Source organism: Danio rerio, chromosome 24, assembly GCF_052040795.2.
Source record: "Danio rerio strain M-AB ecotype USA chromosome 24, GRCz13ab, whole genome shotgun sequence".
Classification (NCBI taxonomy): domain Eukaryota; kingdom Metazoa; phylum Chordata; class Actinopteri; order Cypriniformes; family Danionidae; genus Danio; species Danio rerio.
Window position 1 is genome coordinate 9583082 of NC_141044.1, and position 20331 is coordinate 9603412.

Consider the following 20331-nt stretch of genomic DNA (forward strand, 5'->3'; position numbering starts at 1 on the left):
GCATTCCAATCTGGCGACGCCGCCCTGAGGCGCGCGCTGGCGTAAACACGGACAGAAGCGAGAGAAACGCCGAGAGTCCCGGTGACACATCACATCTTTCGGATTCCCGCAGACTGCGGGTCGTCTACACGGCCCCAGCCGTGTGTCAGAGATACAGGGGTCCGGTTACTAGACCTCGCGCTAAAATTAGGGTGGCTTTGAGTCTGACGCAAGACAACTTTGTAGCAGCGGGGAACAAGGATCCATGGAAACGCGCCCTACACATTCACTGCTATTGATGACAGAGTGTATTTTTGGACTGTGTTGTCATCATTCGGTAACAACGAGGCCAAAGGCGTATTGTATAAAGGGAGGACGTTGAAAATGCACTTGTACAGCAGCGCGTTAACACACTACCCCGGCTCCTCTCGAAAAGTTTCCGTAACTCTCACCACCGTCACCAATAACGCAACAGCGACCAGTTCAGGTTGTTTAGAAACAGTCGGAAACGCCGTTAACGGAAGCGACACAGAAGAGCACACGGAATATTCGTCTGGAGGAGAACAGACTGACGCGAACATGCCTGCCTTTTCTTGTTACGAGGCTACTTCGATGAGGCCGGTTTTTTACACGTCTACCGCGGAGATTATCATCACGCGACCGGATGGCGTGGAGAGGTCTGTACCCGTTCACATTGTGAAGGAGCCGCACACAAACCGCAGAGCTCTGGAGACGCACTTCAACCGGGTTTCCTACGCACTTAACGGAGATGAACATCACCAATCTGATTCCCCATTGGATTTAGTCCCTAGAAGAGATGTTTTTGTGGAGCACGATGAGAGAAATTCAATTCAGTACGATAGGATTTTTGATAATGACAGTTACAGAGTTTGTGAGAGGAGACGCGAGCCATGTTTACAAAGTAATGCCACGCCCTCCAAAACTATTGAAACTGTCCAGAAAACCTCATCAGATTCATATGAAGATCTTAGAGACCCCAGAAGGCAGGAGAACATTGAAGACAACAACCCAGTGTTTGAGCTGCGCATCCTTCAGGAACCCAACAAAAGTGAGGTCGACAACAAGGTTACGCGTTATCTGGCTGAAGTGGAGAAACAGAACAAATACCTTCATGACAGGCAGAAATACCGCTTTCACATCATCCCAGATGGGAACTGCCTGTACCGGGCCGTTTCCAAGGCGGCTTATGGGGACCAGTCAATGCACAAGGAGCTGAGAGAGCAAACCATGCACCACATTGCCGATCATCTGGAGGAGTTCAACCCCATTATCGAAGGAGATGTTGGGGAGTTTCTCATCAATGCGGCGCAGGATGGTGCATGGGCCGGCTATCCTGAACTGTTAGCCATGAGTCAGATGTTGAATGTGAATATCTACTTGACCACTGGGGGTAGCGTGGAAAGCCCGACAGTATCGACCATGGTGCACTACTTGGGTGAAGAGGACTCCTCTAAACCAGCCATATGGTTGAGCTGGCTCAGTAATGGTCACTATGATGTGCTGCTGGACAGCTGTCAGCCCAACCCGGAGTATGATGACTGGTGCCGTCACACCCAGGTACAGCGCAAAAGGGATGAGGAGTTGGCCAAATCCATGGCAGCGTCCCTTTCCAGGATGTACATTGAACAGAACGGCCTGCACTGATACAGATGGAGTCCTTCACAGATTGTACCTGGAATACTGTAACTCATTCTGATGTTTCCAAAAAGATTGCACTTTACTCACTCCTGTGATTATTAAATGTTGCCTTAATTTATGATATATCTGTTCTTGTGTGTGTTCATTTTTCCAGAAATATGTTGAAGTGCAGTGCACAAGATGATTTGTGGTGTGATATGTAAAATGAGGACTATTTGAGTTTGAGCGAATGTTTTTTTTAGTCTTGATTGCATGTTGTCTACAATATTTTTAAGGCTTGTATGTAAATTTTTCTTTATATTGTTTTGTAATCTGTTGTCCAGAACTTTTGAATGGAATGTCGCACTTACACAAACATTTCCAACAGTTCTTAACAATGATTGTGTGTGTGTGTGTGTGTGTGTGTGTGTGTGTGTGTTTTCTTTAAGTACATCATCTGCACTGTTGTGTTATACACTAAACTGATGGTTCTTTCATGTTTAAGTGCCTGAAATCTATTTTTGCAAATATGTATTTTTGAATAAATTCTTTAAAGCAATTTCAGATCTTCAGTGTTTATTGATATCATGTCTCTCAGAATAAAAGGTCCTAAAACAACTAAGAACTCTTTAAAGAAAGATAGTTCACCCAGCCCTGCAAAAAATTAAAAAATTAAATTCGTAACCTTCATGGCTTGTGTGACACATTTTTATGTTAATCATCTCATAAACTATAAGCTTATCATGTTTCTAACTTTGTTTTGTTATACCTGTTGTTTTAAGTCACTTTAATAATACACGGTAAAAAAATCTGTTACTTTTCATAAACGTAAACAATAACAGCTGTTAAATAATAGAAATTTAATGTAACATAAGTGATGTTAAGGAACAGAAATTTACTGTAAAAAAACTGCTGTTAAATAAAAAAATACTGTAAAATCAGTGCAGTTAAATAACAAAATTTGCTGTAAAATAACGGCCACTAAAATACTGAAATTTACTGTAAAATAAGTGATGTAAATTAACAGAAATGTAACGTAAAATAAGTGACGTTAAGTATCAGAAATTTACAGTAAAATAAGTGACGGTACATAACAGAAATTAACTTCAAAATAACGGGTGTTAAATAACAGAAATCTACTGTAAAATAAGAGACGTTAAATAACAAATTTATTGTAAAGTAAGAGACGTTACATCACAAAAATCTACTGTAGATTAACAGCTGTTAAATAACTCAAATTTACTGTAAAATAAGTGACGTTGAATAACAGAAATTTACTGTAAAATAAAAGACGTTAAAAAACAGAAATTTATTGTAAAATAAAAGAAGTTAAATCACAAAAATTTGCTGTTAAATAACGGTTGTTAAATAACAGAAATTTACTGTGAAATAAGTGACGTTAAATTACAGTCATTTTTTGTGTAATTTAATTACAGTACATTTATTTTACTGTAAATTTCTGTAATTTACCAGCCGTTATTTAATTTACATTTTTCCCCCATCATCCAAGCTTCTAGAAAAAAAGTAAAGGAACAATTTTTTTTTTTACAGTGTATGTTAAGTTAAAATGGCTTATAATGTTATTTTGATTCAATTGAACATTTTTAGGCAAGCAGAATTTTTTTACAGTGTTGCATTTAAAGTTTGACACGGTCATGTCCTAAAACACACTGTAACATTTATGAACATCAAGAATGTTGAAAACCTCTTTATAACATCTGTAAAAGTTCTCAAGAAAATGTTTTTATTCTCAGAACTTTGCTTTTACATAAATGTTGCTCTTTGGAGACACAGAACCCAGACAGAAACAAAATGACATAATCATGTAGGAATGAGAGTAGAAAATGATCTCATGTCAGTCCTGCATGTGAGTCTATGTTCTACTCTAAAGGCTGACCTCAGTGTGGTTATCTCTATTTATAGTGGCTCTTATTAATAGTAAATAGGAGTTTTCAAAGTTCCTTGCTTGAATAGAAGTATCAAATTTTGCTGTTGTATGGAACAATAAAAGCTGGTTTTACAAACAGATGAAGCTTAAGTTGCTCATGTGACCTGCTGGCAGTATAAGAACACAGAGGCACTGTTATAAATGAAGTGAGTTCACATTATTACCTTATGTGGTCAGAAAATAGCTCAAGCCTAAATAATTTTAATATAATACAAGAATCAATATATTAACTGTTCCAACCATTTATTTATTTATTTATTTATTTTGTTTTGTAATGTGCTATATTTGACTTTCTAAATTGCAATAACATATCACTGCACGAGTTCTTCACTGAAAAACAAGATGTCTGCAAAATTGTTGCAAACAATTTATATCTGTTGAATTTTATCAAATTAAGTTTAGTAATGTTTAACTTTAATTTGTTTTTGATTCAGTCCAAATAAATTGTTTACAACCACTTAACTTAAAAAAAGTAAATCCAAGGAATCAGCTTTGAATTTTTTTAGTGTATCACCTAATATTTCACCTAATCTTTGCTGATAACTTCTACTTAATGTAATAGAATAATTTAATTAATTTAACTGCAATAATATTATTAATTGATGCATTTTTTTTACTTTGATTTTAACCTTTTAATGGTTTTATCCAACCAATAAAACTCAATCATAAAGATAAGTTAAATATAAATGTAAATTCTGAGATTGGAATACAAAATCACTGCAAGGGTTTTGCTTATTTTTCACCAAATCTTTTTTTTTTTTTTGATTAATTTAATTGCAATAATATTATTGATTGATCCTGATTTTGCTTTGACTTTTGCATTTATGTTTTATTAAATATAAAGTTACAAGTTAAATATAACAACCAATCCTTCAGCTAATCAATTAATAAAGGACATCAAAGAGGAGGTTCTACTACAGCTTTTGTACCTTACATAAAATAGTCAAACCCTCTCCACAGACTGACATTTTGCCATTTGAAATACACCCATTGGCCTCTTTATTAGGTTCACCTTACTAGTACCAGGTTGGACCTCCTTTTGCCTTCAGAACTACATTAATTCTTCATGACAAATTCAACAAGGTATTGAAAACATTCTTCAGAGATTTTGGTCCATATTGACATGATAGCACCACAGAGTTGCTGAAGATTTGTTGGCTGCACATCCATGATGCGAATCTCCCGTTCCACCACATCCCAAAGGAGCTCTATTGGATTGGGATCTGGTGAGTGTGGAGGCCATTTGAGTACAGTGAACTCATTGTCATGTTCAAGAAAGCAGTCTGAGATGATTTGCGCTTTATGACATGGTTCATTATCCTGCTGGAAGTAGCCTTCGGAAGATGGGTACACTGTGGTCATAAAGGGATGGGCATGGTCAGCAACAACACTCAGTTAGGCTGTGGTGTTGACACAATGCTCAATTGGTTCTAATGGGCTCCAATTGTGCCAAGAAATTATCCCCAACACCATTACACCACAACCACCGGCCTGATACGTTGATATAAGACAGGATGGATCTATGCTTTCATGTTGTTGATGGCAAATTTTGAGCCTACCATCCTAATGTGACAGCAATAATCGAGACCAGACCAGGCAACGTTTTTTCAATCTTCTATTGTCCAATTTTGGTGAGCCTGTGCCAATTGCAGCCTCATTTTCCTGTTCTTAGCTGACAGGAGTGGCACCCGGTTTGGTCTTCTGCTGCTGTAGCCCATCTGCCTCAAGGTTGGACGTGTTGTGCATTCAGAGATGCTCTTCTTCTTACGTCAGTTGTAACGAATGGTTATTTGAGTTACTGTTTCCTTTCTATCAGCTTAAACCAGTCTGGTCATTCTCCTCTCACCTCTGGCATCAACAAGGCATTTGAGCCTACAGAACTGCCGCTCACTGGATATATTCACTTTTTCGGACCATTCTCTGTAAACCCTCTGTTTTTTTATTCTGTAATAAAAGATGTTTGTAGACAAAAAACCCAGTAATTCAGGAGTTTCTGAAATAGACCGCCAGTCTGACACCAACAACCATGCCCCATTCAAAGTCACTTAAATCACATTTCTTCCCCATTCTGATGGTCGGTTTAAACTGCAGCAGATCGTCTTGACCCTGCCCACATGCCTAATTGCATTGAGTTGCTGACATGCCATGATATTTGATCATATGATATTTTTTGATATTTGTGTTAAAGAGCAGTTGGACAGGTGTACCTAATAAAGTGACCGGTGAGTGTGAGCTCTTTCAATCAAATGTTTTAGTAGTTCCTAAATCAGCCACTAGATGTCAGTATAAGGCAGGTATTTTCTGACAGAGTACAGTACCTCAGAAATCATGCAGCTGTTTTTGCAGACTATAATGCATTTGCAGGACCATGCGACAGGGCACACGAAAAAACCTCGACATATGAGTATGTGAGAGGATGGACCGTGTGACTGAAAACAGTATACGTCTGTCAATCAACACAAATAATCAAATTAATCACTAATTTGAATGCCTTTTATGTAGTCTAGCATAGGCTTTGATAAACGTTAACGGACTTAACAACTGGTCAGTTTGTGCATCCTGTTCTACACAGGTCAAGGTAAAGCACTGTGTCAATTATTTTGTCAATCAAACAATCATGTTTAGAGCTTATGTCGCAGTTGCTTAGTCTATGCTGATAAATCAACTCTAAATATGTATGAAATATGTGTCATAATAACATTACACAGCAAGACCTCTGTCACATAACAATCTGCTTTAAATCGGAATGACGTAATTCTGCAGTCATGGGGACTTTAAGTTCCTTTATTATTTATTTATTTACTTTTTGGGCTGAAAAAACCCTCACTTTCTCTCTCGCCCTCCCTCTGTCTCTCTCTCTCTCCTCTCTCTCATGAAGGAGTTTGTGTCCTTTGGTCATACATCCATAGCGCATACCGACTCAGTGCTCCATGTGTTTCAAGCCAGACGGAAGCGGGAAATAAGCGAAAGTTTTGCGGATTTTTGACCAGGGTCGAGCGGTCTGGAGAGGTGCTGAAGATGTCCGGACACCGGGTTCAGTTCGCGGATCTTCCTTCTACCAGCGAGCGCAAAGGCAGCCCCAAAATCAGCAGTAAGACTTCGGAGTTTCTGTTTCCTCCGGCTGTGCCTTAAAACCGAGTGCGCTGCCTACATAGACAGCGTTTTTAGGATTTGGAGGTGCTGAGCTCAAACACACTTCACACACACACACAAGTATAAGATAGGCAGCACGCTCGGATTTGACGCACAACCTTAGAGTTTTAAGTTTGAGGGAAAGTGAGGTAAACTTGTGAGGAAATGTGAGGTTATTAGATTGCTGTGTTATGAAAATATATACATATTTATATTAAAATATCCAGTGGCACATCCTGCCCCACATTACTCACTTGAAAAAATACTAGGGTGTAGTATTTATAGTGTATTATACTGTATTATAGTATTTACAGCACACTGTGTAGTAACCATAAAGCAAACTGATAAGCTGTAATAAATACTGTCGTAGTATTAAGTTTATATTAAAGTAAACTGTGGTGTAGTATACAGTATAACTAGTTGTAAAAGAGTACAGTGTTGTTGAGTAATTTGTTTATAATACTTGAATTAGCAACTTTAATTACAACAATACATTTTTTAATTTTTAATTTTATGTTATTTTATTTTACTGTAAGATTCTTTTGCATTTACTATAAATTACTGTAGTATTTTTATGTGGGTTGGGGCAAGGTGTGCTGTGCCAGTGAGAAAACACAAGGGAATATGTTAATAATTCATACAAATATTACTATTAATGAGGTGAAAATTATTAATACACAGACCCATTACAAAATCTGTGTTGGCTTCATATGATTTGTACTTTCATAGCAGCCAGCTCCAGCCCAAACAAACAAAAACAAAAGCTATTTAAGCTGTGTTTTCCACCACAGAATGTCTTTTTAAACTAATCATGTTTCATTTTCTTCAGAATTTGCAATTTTGGAGTTAAAACTGCATCTACGCACCATCTTTAATATTGATTAGGCTAATCTTCAATCTTTAATACTTTAAACACTTTGAACTTCCTGTATTTTGACAAGTTCACTTTCGCCGTCTTTTAGCTGAGCCACTCACACAGTTTACCCCAAAGTATAACTTCACCCTTCAGCTAATACATATAATTATATTAAATTATAATAACTGAATTATGTTTTTAAAAAATGCTTGATTTTATGCAGTGTTTGGATTTTAGTTTGTGATTGAAACAACTTACCTCACTTTCCCTTTGCTCTTTGCTTCCACTGACAGCAGTGGCTTTCTGCTGAATGAAGCTGATCAGAAAACTTGAACAAGAACAGCTGCTTCGTGTCTCTCATCGTGGTCCCATAACCTTTAAAACCCTGAGTGAACATTTAAGTCATTTTTGCTTGTGTTGCTGCATTTTCTGCTGTTTTATTTTCTGCTGTAATGCAAGACATTTGTCTCTGACACTATGGCAAGCGAAACAACTATATATGAAATGCTATTCATGTGCAAATGTCATGACTAAAGTAGTACAATACAGACAATTTTGATTTTTTTGTTCATAATTTGTCTAACAAATCCCAAAGGATTCTCAAAGAAGGTCACACAGCCTTTGTTTTTTTAAACAGTTCACACCATCCTATTTCCCAATTCAGTCATTTGAAGATTGATCTTTTGAAATCCCTTCTTTCCTCTAGCCTTCCACTGTCATTGGTCTATGAATGACAGCTCCTGTTGGGAACAACATTCCAATAATCATATCTGAGTGTTAGCTTCAGAGATTTCATGAATCCTTAGCACCACACTGTATCACAGTAACGATTTCTTGTTTTTACCACACCAATTTGAGCCTAGGGGCTGCATGGTGGCTCAGTGGTTAGCACTGTCGCCTCACAGCATAAAGGTCACTGCTTCAAGTCCCGTCTGTGCCAGTTGGCATTTCTGTGTGGAGTTTGCATGTTCTCGCCGTGTTTGAGTGAGTTTCCTGCAGGTGCTCCGGTTTCCCCCGCAGCGCAAAGACACATGTGAATTGGGTTGACAAATTTGGCAGTAGTGTATGAGTGTGTTTGTGAATGAGTGTGTGTTTCCCAGTTCTGGGTTGCAACTGGAATGGGATCCGCTGTGTTGAACATATGCTGGAATAGTTGGCGGTTCATTCTGCTGCGGCGACTTCTAATAATTAAGGGACTAAGCTGAGGGAAAGTGAATGAATTTGAGTCTAAGTCTAATGATGATACATTGGAAGAGCTAATCCACCCGAACCATCTTGGTAACCATGACTTGAGCACAGCGTTTTTCAGTGGTAAGCCTTTACTTAATTTCGGATATTATGGGATGTTGTAGCTGTGTATTACTCAACATCTGCATTAAAAAACGTTTATTCATCTGGGTGATACACAATTACCAAGAGCTTGTGGCAAAATGGTACCAACATGGGAACAAAAACACCGTACAAATTCAACACAATGAATTGCCCAAACACAGTTAAACTAAATCAATTACAACTGTTTAAAAACCTTGTTGAAAGTCTTTATTTGTGGCAAATTGTGTCAGATTTCCTCCAGCACACTGTTAATGATTTTTTTGTAAATTACACAGTATTTAACTGTAATCTGAACTGTATTTTACTCTAGGACATTTATAGTACTGTATTTTAAAGTTTCATTGTGAAAATTACTGTATATTTTACAGTGAGGGGTGTTTCCTGTCGATAGGTTGCAGCTGGAAGGGTATCCACTGTATAACATATGCTGGATAAGTTGGTGGTTCATTCCACTGTGGTGACCTCTGATTAATAAAGAGACTAAGCCGAAAAGAATATGAAGAAATTAATTACTGTATATTTAACAGTAAGGGGTGTTTCCCGGTGATAGGTTGCAGCTGGAAGGGCATCCGCTGTGCAAAACATATGCTGGATTAGTTGGTGGTTCATTCCACTGGGGTGACCCCTGATTAATAAAGGGACTAAGCCGAAAAGAAAACGAAGAAATGAATTACTGTATATTTAACAATAAGGGGTGTTTCCCGGTGATAGGTTGCAGCTGGAAGGACATCCGCTGTGTAAAACATATGCTGGGTTAGTTAGTGGTTCATTCAACTGGGGTGACCCCTGATTAATAAAGGGACTAAGCCGAAAAGAAAATGACTGAAGGAATGAATTACTGTATATTTACAGTAAGGGGTGTTTCATGGTGATAGGTTGCAGCTTTAAGGGCATACGCTGTATAAAACATATGCTGGATAAGTTGGCGATTCATTCACCTGTGGTGACTCCTGATTAATAAAGGGACTAAGCCGAAAAGAAAATAAATGGAGGAATGAATTACTGTATATTTACAGTAAGGGGTGTTTCCTGGTGATAGGTTGCAGCTGGAAGGGCATCCACTGTATAACATATGCTGGATAAGTTGGTGGTTCATTCCACTGTGGTGACCTCTGTTTAATAAAGGGACTAAGCCGAAAAGAAAATGAAGAAATTAATTACTGTATATTTAACAGTAAGGGGTGTTTCCCGGTGATAGGTTGCAGCTGAAAGGACATCCGCTGTGTAAAACATATGCTGGATTAGTTGGTGGTTCATTCCACTGGGGTGACCCCTGATTAATAAAGGGACTAAGCCGAAAAGAAAATCAATGGAGGAATGAATTACTGTATATTTACAGAGAGGTATGTTTCCTGGTGATAGGTTGCAGCTGGAAGGGCATACGCTGTGTAAAACATACTGGATAAGTTGTCAGTTCATTCCACTGTGGTGATCCCTGGTTAATAAAGAGACTTAGCCGAAACGAAAGTGAATGATTGAATGAATTTTACAGTAAGGATATACAGCAAGATAAATGGTGCTGTAAATGTAAATGCAAAACTTTTGCTGTAATCTATTTACAGTACGTTACTGGTAAACTTACTGTAGATTCTACAGGAAATTGTTAACAATGCATCGTGAATAATCAATCACGTAAGTTTTTGTTGGAGTCTATGGATTTATCCGAATTCACCCTCTATACCCTCTTTCACTTTACTCCACATTAGTACACGAATATAGTTCACTTAAAGGAGTGAATGAAAATGAGGGCATGGCATTTTGTTTGTTCTTTGTTGGTTGATAAATCCCGCAGATGGATTAGACATTAGACTTCTGGGTCAGAGTAAGCTGTCTGTTAGTAGCAAATATAATATTAGAATTTTTGTCACATATACAAACAGCAATTTAACAATTAAATTACCATTTATTTAGAAACTCACCTTAAAAAGATTCCTATATGACTGCCATATTGTGGCATATTCATTCAGCGTGTGAACTCTCAAAGTGCATTATGGGTATTCTCTAGCCGTTAAGAGTACATTGGCTGTGCACTCTTTATATTGCGGTGCATTGATTCAGTGCCCTTCAGAACGTCCACTATGGTTTTGGATACCACTGCAAATGGCTGCTCCCTGAAACAGTGCACTATTTAAGGGTAAAGATTTCAGATAGTCTTAAAGAGCCAGTTAATCAGCTAGCATTCATTCAGTCATTAATTTCTTATTTATCTGGGGTCGCCACAGCAGAATGAACCGTCAACTATTCCAGCATATGTTTTATGCAGCATATGCCCTTTCAGCTGCAACCCAGTACTAGGAAACACCTATGCACTCTCACAATTACACGTACTCATACATTATGACCAAGTTTGGCCACTGTGCCATCAAACCACCTAATCAACTAGCAATTAGCTTTCATGCAGTCTTGCTTTTTTACCTTAGTTAAAGTGATCACCCATTTCACAAATGACTTGAAGTCAATTATTTGTACTTCAATTCAATTCAGCTTTATTTGTATAGCGCTTTTACAATGTAGATTGTGTCAAAGCAGCTTCACATAAATGGTCATAGTAACTGGAACAGTGTGGTTCAGTAACTGGAACAGTGTGGTTCAGGTTTTAGTGTTTAAGTTCAGTTCAGTTCAGTTTAGCTCAGTTCAGTGTGATTTAATCATTACTGAGAGTTCAAACACTGAAGAGCAAATTCATCGACGCGTAGCTCTACCAATCCTGAACCATGCGAGGCAGTGGCGACAGCGGAGAGGGAAAAAAAACTTCACCTGATGGGAGTGAAGAAAAAAAACCTTGAGAGAACCAGACTCAGTTGGGCACGACCATTTTAATTTCTCCGCTGGCCAAAAGTCTTGTGCAGAGCTTCATTTGCCGTGGTTGAGGCTGGAAGATGGCCTCAGCGAAGACTCGTCTGTCCCTGGAGCGTCGCTGGAATCAGACTCATGTTCTCCACTCCCCACGACCATCAGCGCAGCAGCAGCTCAGGATATGGCCTGGTCCCGGATATTAATTACTTTTGAAAAAAAAAAAAAAAACACACAATGACTATCTTTTTAGACTAGTCTAAGGGTGCTTTCACACCTACACTTTTGTTTCGGAACCTGTCTCATTTGCCCAGTTAGCATGGTTCGTTTGGCATATGTGAAACCGCCAATCGCTCTCGGATCCGTGCCAAATCAATCGCTCCGAGATCGCTTGAATGAGGTGGTCTCGGCTAGATTGAAACGAACTCTGGAGCGGATCGATTGCAGTGTGAAAGCAATCACTGTGTTTCATGAATATGTAATGGGCATACGGCTATATGAAGAGAGAATTATGAGTTAATCTAAGCAACTGGCACCAGATGCATTTAGATTAGTTACTCCTGAAGACGGCAGAGTTTTGTATCTCAGTTATTGAATTATTTTAAAATCTTTCATCATAAACAGCAAACTGCAGATACAATGGACTGCAACTATGAGATTTCTATTTCAGCTTCAGAGATTACAACAGGAGTTTTTTTTTTTTGTGTGTGTATACATTTAAGTCATGCTAGAATAACTAAAGTGTTTGAGTGCGAGTCAAAATAGATTGTTTGCAGGCAGCCAATCAAGACCATAGGCTTGCTTTATGCAAATTATATATTGCATTATGGCTGTTTCGGTAGTTCAGAATCAATTCTTTGTTGCGCACTTTGATTGTTACATTATACATTCAAAATCAAACAAAATATGCTTCATTAATTATGGTATAATTAATGGGTAATTAATGTGTCGGAAGTCCAAGGCACTCGAAAAGAAAGTTAAGAAGCCTTCATTAACATGAAGTTTTTAAAAAGGCTTTTCACATACATTTCGAGTGCCTTGAACTTATGATTTTGGTTGTTTAGCTACATTATACATTGCCTGAAATGAAAAATAAAAACATAAAAAGGAACTAAAAGCTTAATGAGGACTCCTTAATATTATGATCATGTACCTGATAGTTAAACGCAATCTCACGACAATTCGTAACTTTTTGATTTAGTGGCTAATTCGTATGAATTTGTATGATCTAATTCGTCCAATTTTGTACGATTTGCTCATCATCCAATGTCGATTGGGGTTAGGGGTGGGTTTGGGTGCCACACCTCCTTTTTAAAATCGTACATTTTTGTACGACTGAACCTGTACAAATTTGTACGAATTAGCCACTAAAATACTTACGTTTCCTCGTCAGATCAGGCTGGATAGTTATGTTCTTGACCGTCTCATATAAGAAGTTACTATTCTTTCAAATCAAATGTTAATATTGCTACTGTAAATGCAGTATTATTTGTGAAAGTTAAGGGAAATTTAGATATTGTTGCCAACTTTAGCATGGCAGTTGGCTAATCATCCAGTAATTATCATCAGTTGTGTTTCAGTCTTAGCAGATTTCTTTTAGATTCCTTTCAAGTTTGCATCAGCCATCATCTTCATTCCTTTAGTATTTGTATCCTTTAGTGTCCTAAACATTATCCTGAAGAGCATTTTGTGCTTTTGAATAGAAATCTAGATTTTGGCATCTACCGTAGTTGATCTTGTGCAAAACTTTCCGAAATCGAGTGTGTTGTATTATCTCAAACTATGCCCTATAGTGACCCGAAGAAGCCTTTTACAGTCCTCTCTCCGTTATTTGCGTTATGGCTATTTCGAATCAGAATACATGAAATGTCATTGAGCGGCTTTGATGAATTTCATACATTGCAACTGAGTGCCTCCTGGACTGACAGACTGAAGAAAAAGCCAAGGTAGTGGGGAGAAAGGTTGAAAAAAAGCAATATAACAGCCCGAGAGCTGTATTATTAAAAAGTCCTCGCTCATTCTCTTACTTTCACTTTCTCTCCGGGTGCAAACCAGAGAAAAAAAAAAGAAGTACCCCCACGCACTCATCTGAAAAATAGCAGACTATTCAAGACTAGTAAAGGACTGCAAGCCCCACTTTGTGACATTCAGTGTCAAAGTTTTTCACTATTTGGATCCCTTTAAAAGATAAACAATTTTAAGGACAGGGAGTGTTTGTCAGGGCTGCAGTGCTGCTTAGATAGAAGAGGCTGTTTGGAAAACACACATAAAGAGAATGAAGTGGGATATTAAAGGAGCTTAGTTATGCCTTAGTTATGATTTAATAACCACTTTGTAGTTGATCTGGTATTTATAGATACTTTACATGTGATTGTATGGTGTATCCATGTCTTGATGTTAACCTTTTTATATAAGGTTAGAAATGTAAAAAAAAATTAGGTGTAATCGAAAATAATGGACATTTTTTATTGTTGCAAGTGATTTTTTAAAAAATATGATTAATTTAAAATATGAATGAGTGAATGTGTTTCTTGTGTGTTGAAAGCACAAAACTGCTCAATGTTTCTTTTTATTAAATTCAGTTATGAATTACATGTGAAGAGTTTAGATGACAAAACCTCTTAATACCATTTGATGTTTTCTTCTAAAATTAGCATTTTACTCTTGTGTGTAGGCTTAGTAATTTTACTTTTACATTGATGAATAAGTTCTTTTCATTGCCTTTAAAGTGAAATAACTGCATATAAACATAGGGGGCTAAAAAAAATGCAAATTTTAGGAGAAATTTTCAGGCGGCATTTAGTGGTTTCTGCCTCTGAACTATTCATGTATTTATATGAATTACATAAATTATTACGTTTTGATTTAAAATGGCAAAGAAATTAACAAAAAAGTCAAGCAGTTTGCGACAGGATGTTTTTTTCTGTTGTTTGATTCTTCTTTTTTTTTTTTTGGTTGTTTCTAAACACAAATATTTAGGCACTTACATATAACGGGACAAGTGTTTGCTTTTATTGGCATCACTGTGCTTTTACTCCACATTTGAAATGTTACTTTTTACCTCCAACAACAAACAGACTACAATCTATAATCTCAGTCAAAGTTTATGGTGGTCATGTACCTGAAATTTATGTTATTGACTATCCTCATATAAAAAGTTACTATTCTTTCAAACCAAATTTAAATATTGCTACTGTAAACGCAACGTTATTTGTGAAAGTATAAGGGAATTTACATATTGTTGCCAATTTTAGCATAGTAGTAATTTGTCATCCAATTGAATGATTTTCCATTATAAAACACAGAACATGGGTTAACTTTTAGGCAACCCAAGCTCATTCTGGAAACGTAGCCCCGCGGACGTTTCTGGAGACCGCGATTTACGTGGCTGGAGGTATGTACGGCCGCGTTTAGTTTTTTTCGAGCAAACGCTGCGGGGCGGTGTGGCGCCGCCCCGCTACTCCTCTTCGCGCTCGAGGGCCGCCGGCTCGCCTCCGAGTGGAGGGCTGTCCCGATGCAACCAGTTTGTCCGCTTAGCTCACAGCGTTGCGTTGGCGGAGCGGAGGCCCCGGAGGAGGAGCCGGCCGCGGGGACGATGAGCGGGATCAAGTCCGGAGAACAGCGGTTCCAGAAATCAGGTAAGACGAAAAACAGAATCTGAAAAATAAGGGCGGGAATGCGGCGGGACTCGAAAACGCGGTCGAAATTGAAGACGAGGGCTTTTGCTTTTTTATTTTTATTTTTTCTGGACGGCTTTTGCAAACCGTCGCCCGGGTTTAGGGAAGGAGGAGGAGGAGGAGGGCGGCCGGGTCGGCCGATCCGGCGGCTTTTCGCGCGAGAACAGCGCGGGCGCGAACGCCACGCGCTCCCCGAGACGTGAAAAAGCGCGCACAGCGGCCTCTCACGGATTCGCGAAAACAAAAACCGCTCGAATACGTACCTCCCGGGACGTATGTTGCGGTCCGCAGAAACGTCCGCAGGGCTACGTTTCCACAATGAGCCCGGGTTGCTTTTAGGCCTTTAGGACCAAAAACCTTCCAAAAAAAAAGGTAAAATAAAAATTAATTAATAACGCTTAATTTTACAATCTCATTTCACATGTATTTATTATAGTCATTACATAAAAAAAATTATATACCCAAGACCCCGAACGTGACTTTAACCCATGTACGGTCTTTACATAACACAGTATTTTCAAATTATGAAACAATGTGCCACCAAAAATTCAGTATGTAAAACAAAGATTTGTTTGAAATAAAAATTTAAAAATATTCTGATCATGTGCTTTTGAAATGTTAATCTAAATGTCCTAACGTGACAACAATTTACTTAAAATGAAACATTTTTGTTCACAATTTTGAAATGTTTCTTGCACTGATGAAAGTGTTTTCAAAACAAGTTCACAAGGATCTGCAAAAAAAAAAAAAAAAAGATCTGCAAAAAAAAAAAAAAAAAAGATCTGCAAAAAAAAAAAAAGGATCTGCAAAAAAAAAAAAAAATGTTGCACTTTGTACATTATTAAATGGTGCCCATATAGCCTGCCATTCGTCTATTATGGTCAAGTACTAATGCGTTGCATTCATGGACTGCATATGTATTTATGGCAAAAATGTTAAAAAAGTAAACGGCCCATAAATCTTCCTGTAAAATAAAAGAATTTGCTCAAGTTACATTCGCCAGGATTTTCCAGTGATTTAGTCAATTTAAACACTGCCTTCTTGCAATCAACTGCAAGCTCACACTTAAATCTGTCTTTATCCGGTCATCAGTCATAGGACAGAACCAAATCCCCATTGACAATCCATTCACTCAAATGTATGTATGAAAAGAAACGTTGCAACATCTGTTTAATGTCAACTTTAAGAATACTCTTACTTACAGTGCTTATAGTACTTATTGCAATAACATTACAACATCAGATTTAAAGGGACAGTCCACCCAAAAACATTCTAAACTTTGTATAAACGTCTTTCTGTTGAACACAAAACAAGATATTCTGATGAATGTTAGAAACCATCAGCCTTTAACATCTGCACTACCTGACAAAAGTATTGTTGTTGATCCCAGTTGTAAGAGCAACAAATAATAACTTGAGTTTTAGTTAATCAATAGGAAAAGTGGCAGAAGGTAGATTCATTTGATAAATTATCTGTTGAACTGCATCTCAATGATCACAAATACTGCAGAAGACCTAGTGAAACCTGGATATAATCCAATATATACTCTCATTCAGTTAATACAACAGTAACGTTACACTGAGATCAAATTTGAGAAGCAGTGAACTGATAATACTTTGCATGCGTGATTTAATGAACCAAACACAAACAGCACATGACAGCCTGCTGTGACTGAACTAAACTTCAACAACAGCACCGCTGTAAACCGAGGGCTTGAATGAGAGGATCTGGTGAAAAACGTAAGTTTATTTTAGAGCTGAAAATCGTATTGGAATTTAAATTCATGAATCATGATTCAGTTGGGTTGCAAAACTTTACTGTAAGACATTTTTAAGATCAAGCCATGGTGATGTTTTAACTGACTGAAATTACCATTGCTGACTACGTAATTTTGCAACCCGAGCTCATTCTGAAAACGTAGCCCTGCGGACGTTTCTGGAGACCACGATTTATGTGGCCGGAGGTACTTATGGCTGCATTTTATTTTTTCAAGCAAACGCTTTACGCGCTCGCTGACTGACGGCTCACCTCCGTGTGGAGGGCTTTCCCACCGAAACCAGTTTGTCCGATTAGCTCGTCGTGTTACGTCGGAGGAGCGGAGACCTGGAGGGGAGCCGGTAGTGATGACTATGTTCGAGTCCGGGGAAGAGCGGTTCCAGAAATCACATATGACAAAAACAGAATCCAAAAAATAAAGCGAACGAGTTCATAACAGGGCGAGAATGCAGTGAAATCCGAAATGCGGTCAAAATCAGACGAGGGCTTTTCTTTTTCTGGACGGCTTTTGTAAATCATTGCTTTTGTGTAGGGAAGGAGAAGGAGGAGAAGAAGGGTGGGTCGACTGATTGGCCGGCCGCCAGTCAATCGTTCAGTCATTCAGTCAGTCGGACAGACGGTCGCTCGACAGCGGCCTCCAGCGGTTTTACACGAGAACAGCACAGGTGCGAACGGCGATCGCGAGAGGCATTTGAGATGCAAAAAAGTGCGCACAGCGGCCTCTCACGGATTCACAAAAACAAGAACTTTACAAATACAGAGGTCCCAAGACGTATTTCGCGGTCTCCAGAAACGTCTGCGGAGCTACATTTTCAGAATGAGCCTGAGTTGTAATTTTGGTACGTTGAGTTCTAACATCCGCCTTAAATATCTCAACTTCCCATACTGTGTGTCTAACCTCAGAAGCAGCCTTGCACACATATTGTAGGGCTGCTATCTCGTGGGCTGTTGTATTTGAATTTGATGATGGCTATGGTATTGGTAGATGACAGTGTTCATGTGTCCTCTAAATACAGGTTTTAAAAAATGTATGACTGAGTTTTTATTATACAATATTTATTCTATTGATTTTGAATCTTGCACCCTACACATATCCTTATTTAGAAAAAAAATAAGACAAAACTAATACTGAAACTAATAAAAACTAAACTAAAACCTAGTCATTTTAAAATATAGAAACTAATAAAAACTAGTAAATCTGCCTCTTAAAACCAATTAAAAGGTGCATTTTAAAACAAAAAGTCAAAACGAAATAGAAACTAAAACTAATGAAAAATTCAAAACTATTATAACCTTGGCCCAGTCACCAGACATGAACATTATTGAGCATGTCTGGGGTAAGATGAAGGAGGAGGCATTGGAGATGCCATACCAGATGACTATTAATAAGCTAATAATGTGGATGTTCAAGCTCACGGGATGGGAGTCATACACAATATTCATTATTTTCCCACTGTAGCATGACTTTATATTCTATACTGTACATTATTTCTGTCAAGGGACCCAATTTTTAACTAAGCAAAGTCAGACCTTACTGTCCTAATTAAATAACTGAATATCAAGGCATGGTCATATTTTACTTAGGTAAAATAAGCTTAATCTAGAACCATTTGCCTCATTTAAGCCACTTTTGATACTAAATGATCAACTACTTATTATTTGTTGTTTCTAAAACTTGGATAGGCGACAAGACGTTTGTCAAGTAGTGTAAATTAGAAGCAAAAACCACTTTGGAAGTCTATATCTGCTGCTTTTCAACATCTATTCAGTGTTAAATAGGTGAAAGAAACTCAGCCGGTCTTGTAGGAATTAGAAGGTGAGTAAATGTTGAGACGATTTTCATTGTTGGGTGAATATTTAAATATCTGAGCCCTTCAGGAGTGCCTGCATGTTTGGTCGAATATGCTTCAGTCAAAGCTTATAACTTGGAGGAGCCTCTGTGTGTTTGAGAACTGCAAAATGAGTTACACATCATTGTGTCCTCGTCAGGTTTCTACTTGTCATGGCTGGTTATGCAGAGACTCAGAACGGATTGCTTAATCTGGAATTTTTTTTGAAGATTTGGCTGTCTGGAAATAGGCTGGGATGTCTAACAACCAAATTGGCCTTGGTCTCCGTTTTCAGAAAGTTGTTGTGTCTTTTTCGCCTGCTCAAAGATTACCGTGAGGGTGTGAAATGGAGGGAATGTTCGACTTATTCACTGCCATTCAATAAAGTAGCGTTTTAGCACTTACACAGTGATTGGTTAAAGAAAACACATCACTCGCAGCATCTTTAACAAACTAAAAACCACTATCAATGAGAAGTCAAAGACAGATGACGTCAATCAACTCTTCAAAGACAGTTCGACGAGCTTTTGACTTTTCCAAATGGATGCTTAATCTATTTTAAGGAGGCGTTTTGTGATTGGCTGATTGGTCGAGAGAGATACGCTGGAGGGTTTGAGGATCCTGTTCATGTAAAGCTCTAATTGGATGCAGATGTTGCGCATGGCCATATGATGCTCTCCTCAGAGACGCTTTGAAGTGACTCTGGACCCGAAATACTCGAGGACTGGGTTTAATTTTCTGGCTCATCAGTTAAATCCAATACACACACACACACACACACACACACACACACACACACACACACACACACACACACACACACACACACACACACACACACAGGTTCTAGGCATGGCTGCATGTGTATGTGCGTGAGGAGGAGAAATGCAAGCTCAGGTACAGACACACACAGCCCTGGATGACAGGGCAGAAAATGCTAAATCTCCATGGTGACAGGGCAATTGACATATCACGTGAGAGTCGGCACAGTGGAGAACTGCCAGACCTGACAAATCCCTCTGAGTGGCATTAGCTCAGCACATGTAAATGTGTGTGTGTGTGTGTGTGTGTGTATGTGTGTGTGCCCGCGTTCTCTGTTATAGTCAATGCATGTCAAACACAAGTGCTGATTAGGACGGAATGAGGGATTGAGAGAGGTGGAAGGCAGAAAAAAAGAGAAAATCAAGAAGTACAACGGAGAAGGAGAGATGAAGGAGAAATGTAGAATCGCTCGAATAGAAGCAATCACAAATGAGACGGTTTCAGTTGTTTAGGAGTGAATGGGAAGTAAATGGAATGTTTATATTCTCCTAGTAATCTCACATATGTATATAATAGACATGGGATGAGTACTGATTTAAAGGTTTATGA

General features: G+C 38.3%; 2 protein-coding genes across 11 annotated transcripts in view; both read left to right on the top strand.

Annotated features, from left to right (window-relative positions):
- Positions 1–2176, top strand: otud1 (OTU deubiquitinase 1). Its single transcript, XM_087309277.2, has one exon. The coding sequence runs from the start codon at positions 364–366 to the stop codon at positions 1642–1644; it is 1281 nt and encodes a 426-aa protein (XP_087165403.1). The 5' UTR covers positions 1–363; the 3' UTR covers positions 1645–2176.
- A 4273-nt stretch (positions 2177–6449) lies between these two features.
- Positions 6450–20331, top strand: part of si:ch211-285f17.1 — a 288027-nt gene continuing 274145 nt past the window's right edge. For all 10 annotated transcript variants that reach the window (XM_087309215.1, XM_087309218.1, XM_087309237.1 and 7 more), the window contains exon 1: positions 6450–6656. In XM_087309215.1, the coding sequence (XP_087165341.1) occupies positions 6584–6656 (73 nt within the window). In that variant the 5' untranslated portion in view covers positions 6450–6583. The remainder of the gene's footprint in view (positions 6657–20331) is intronic.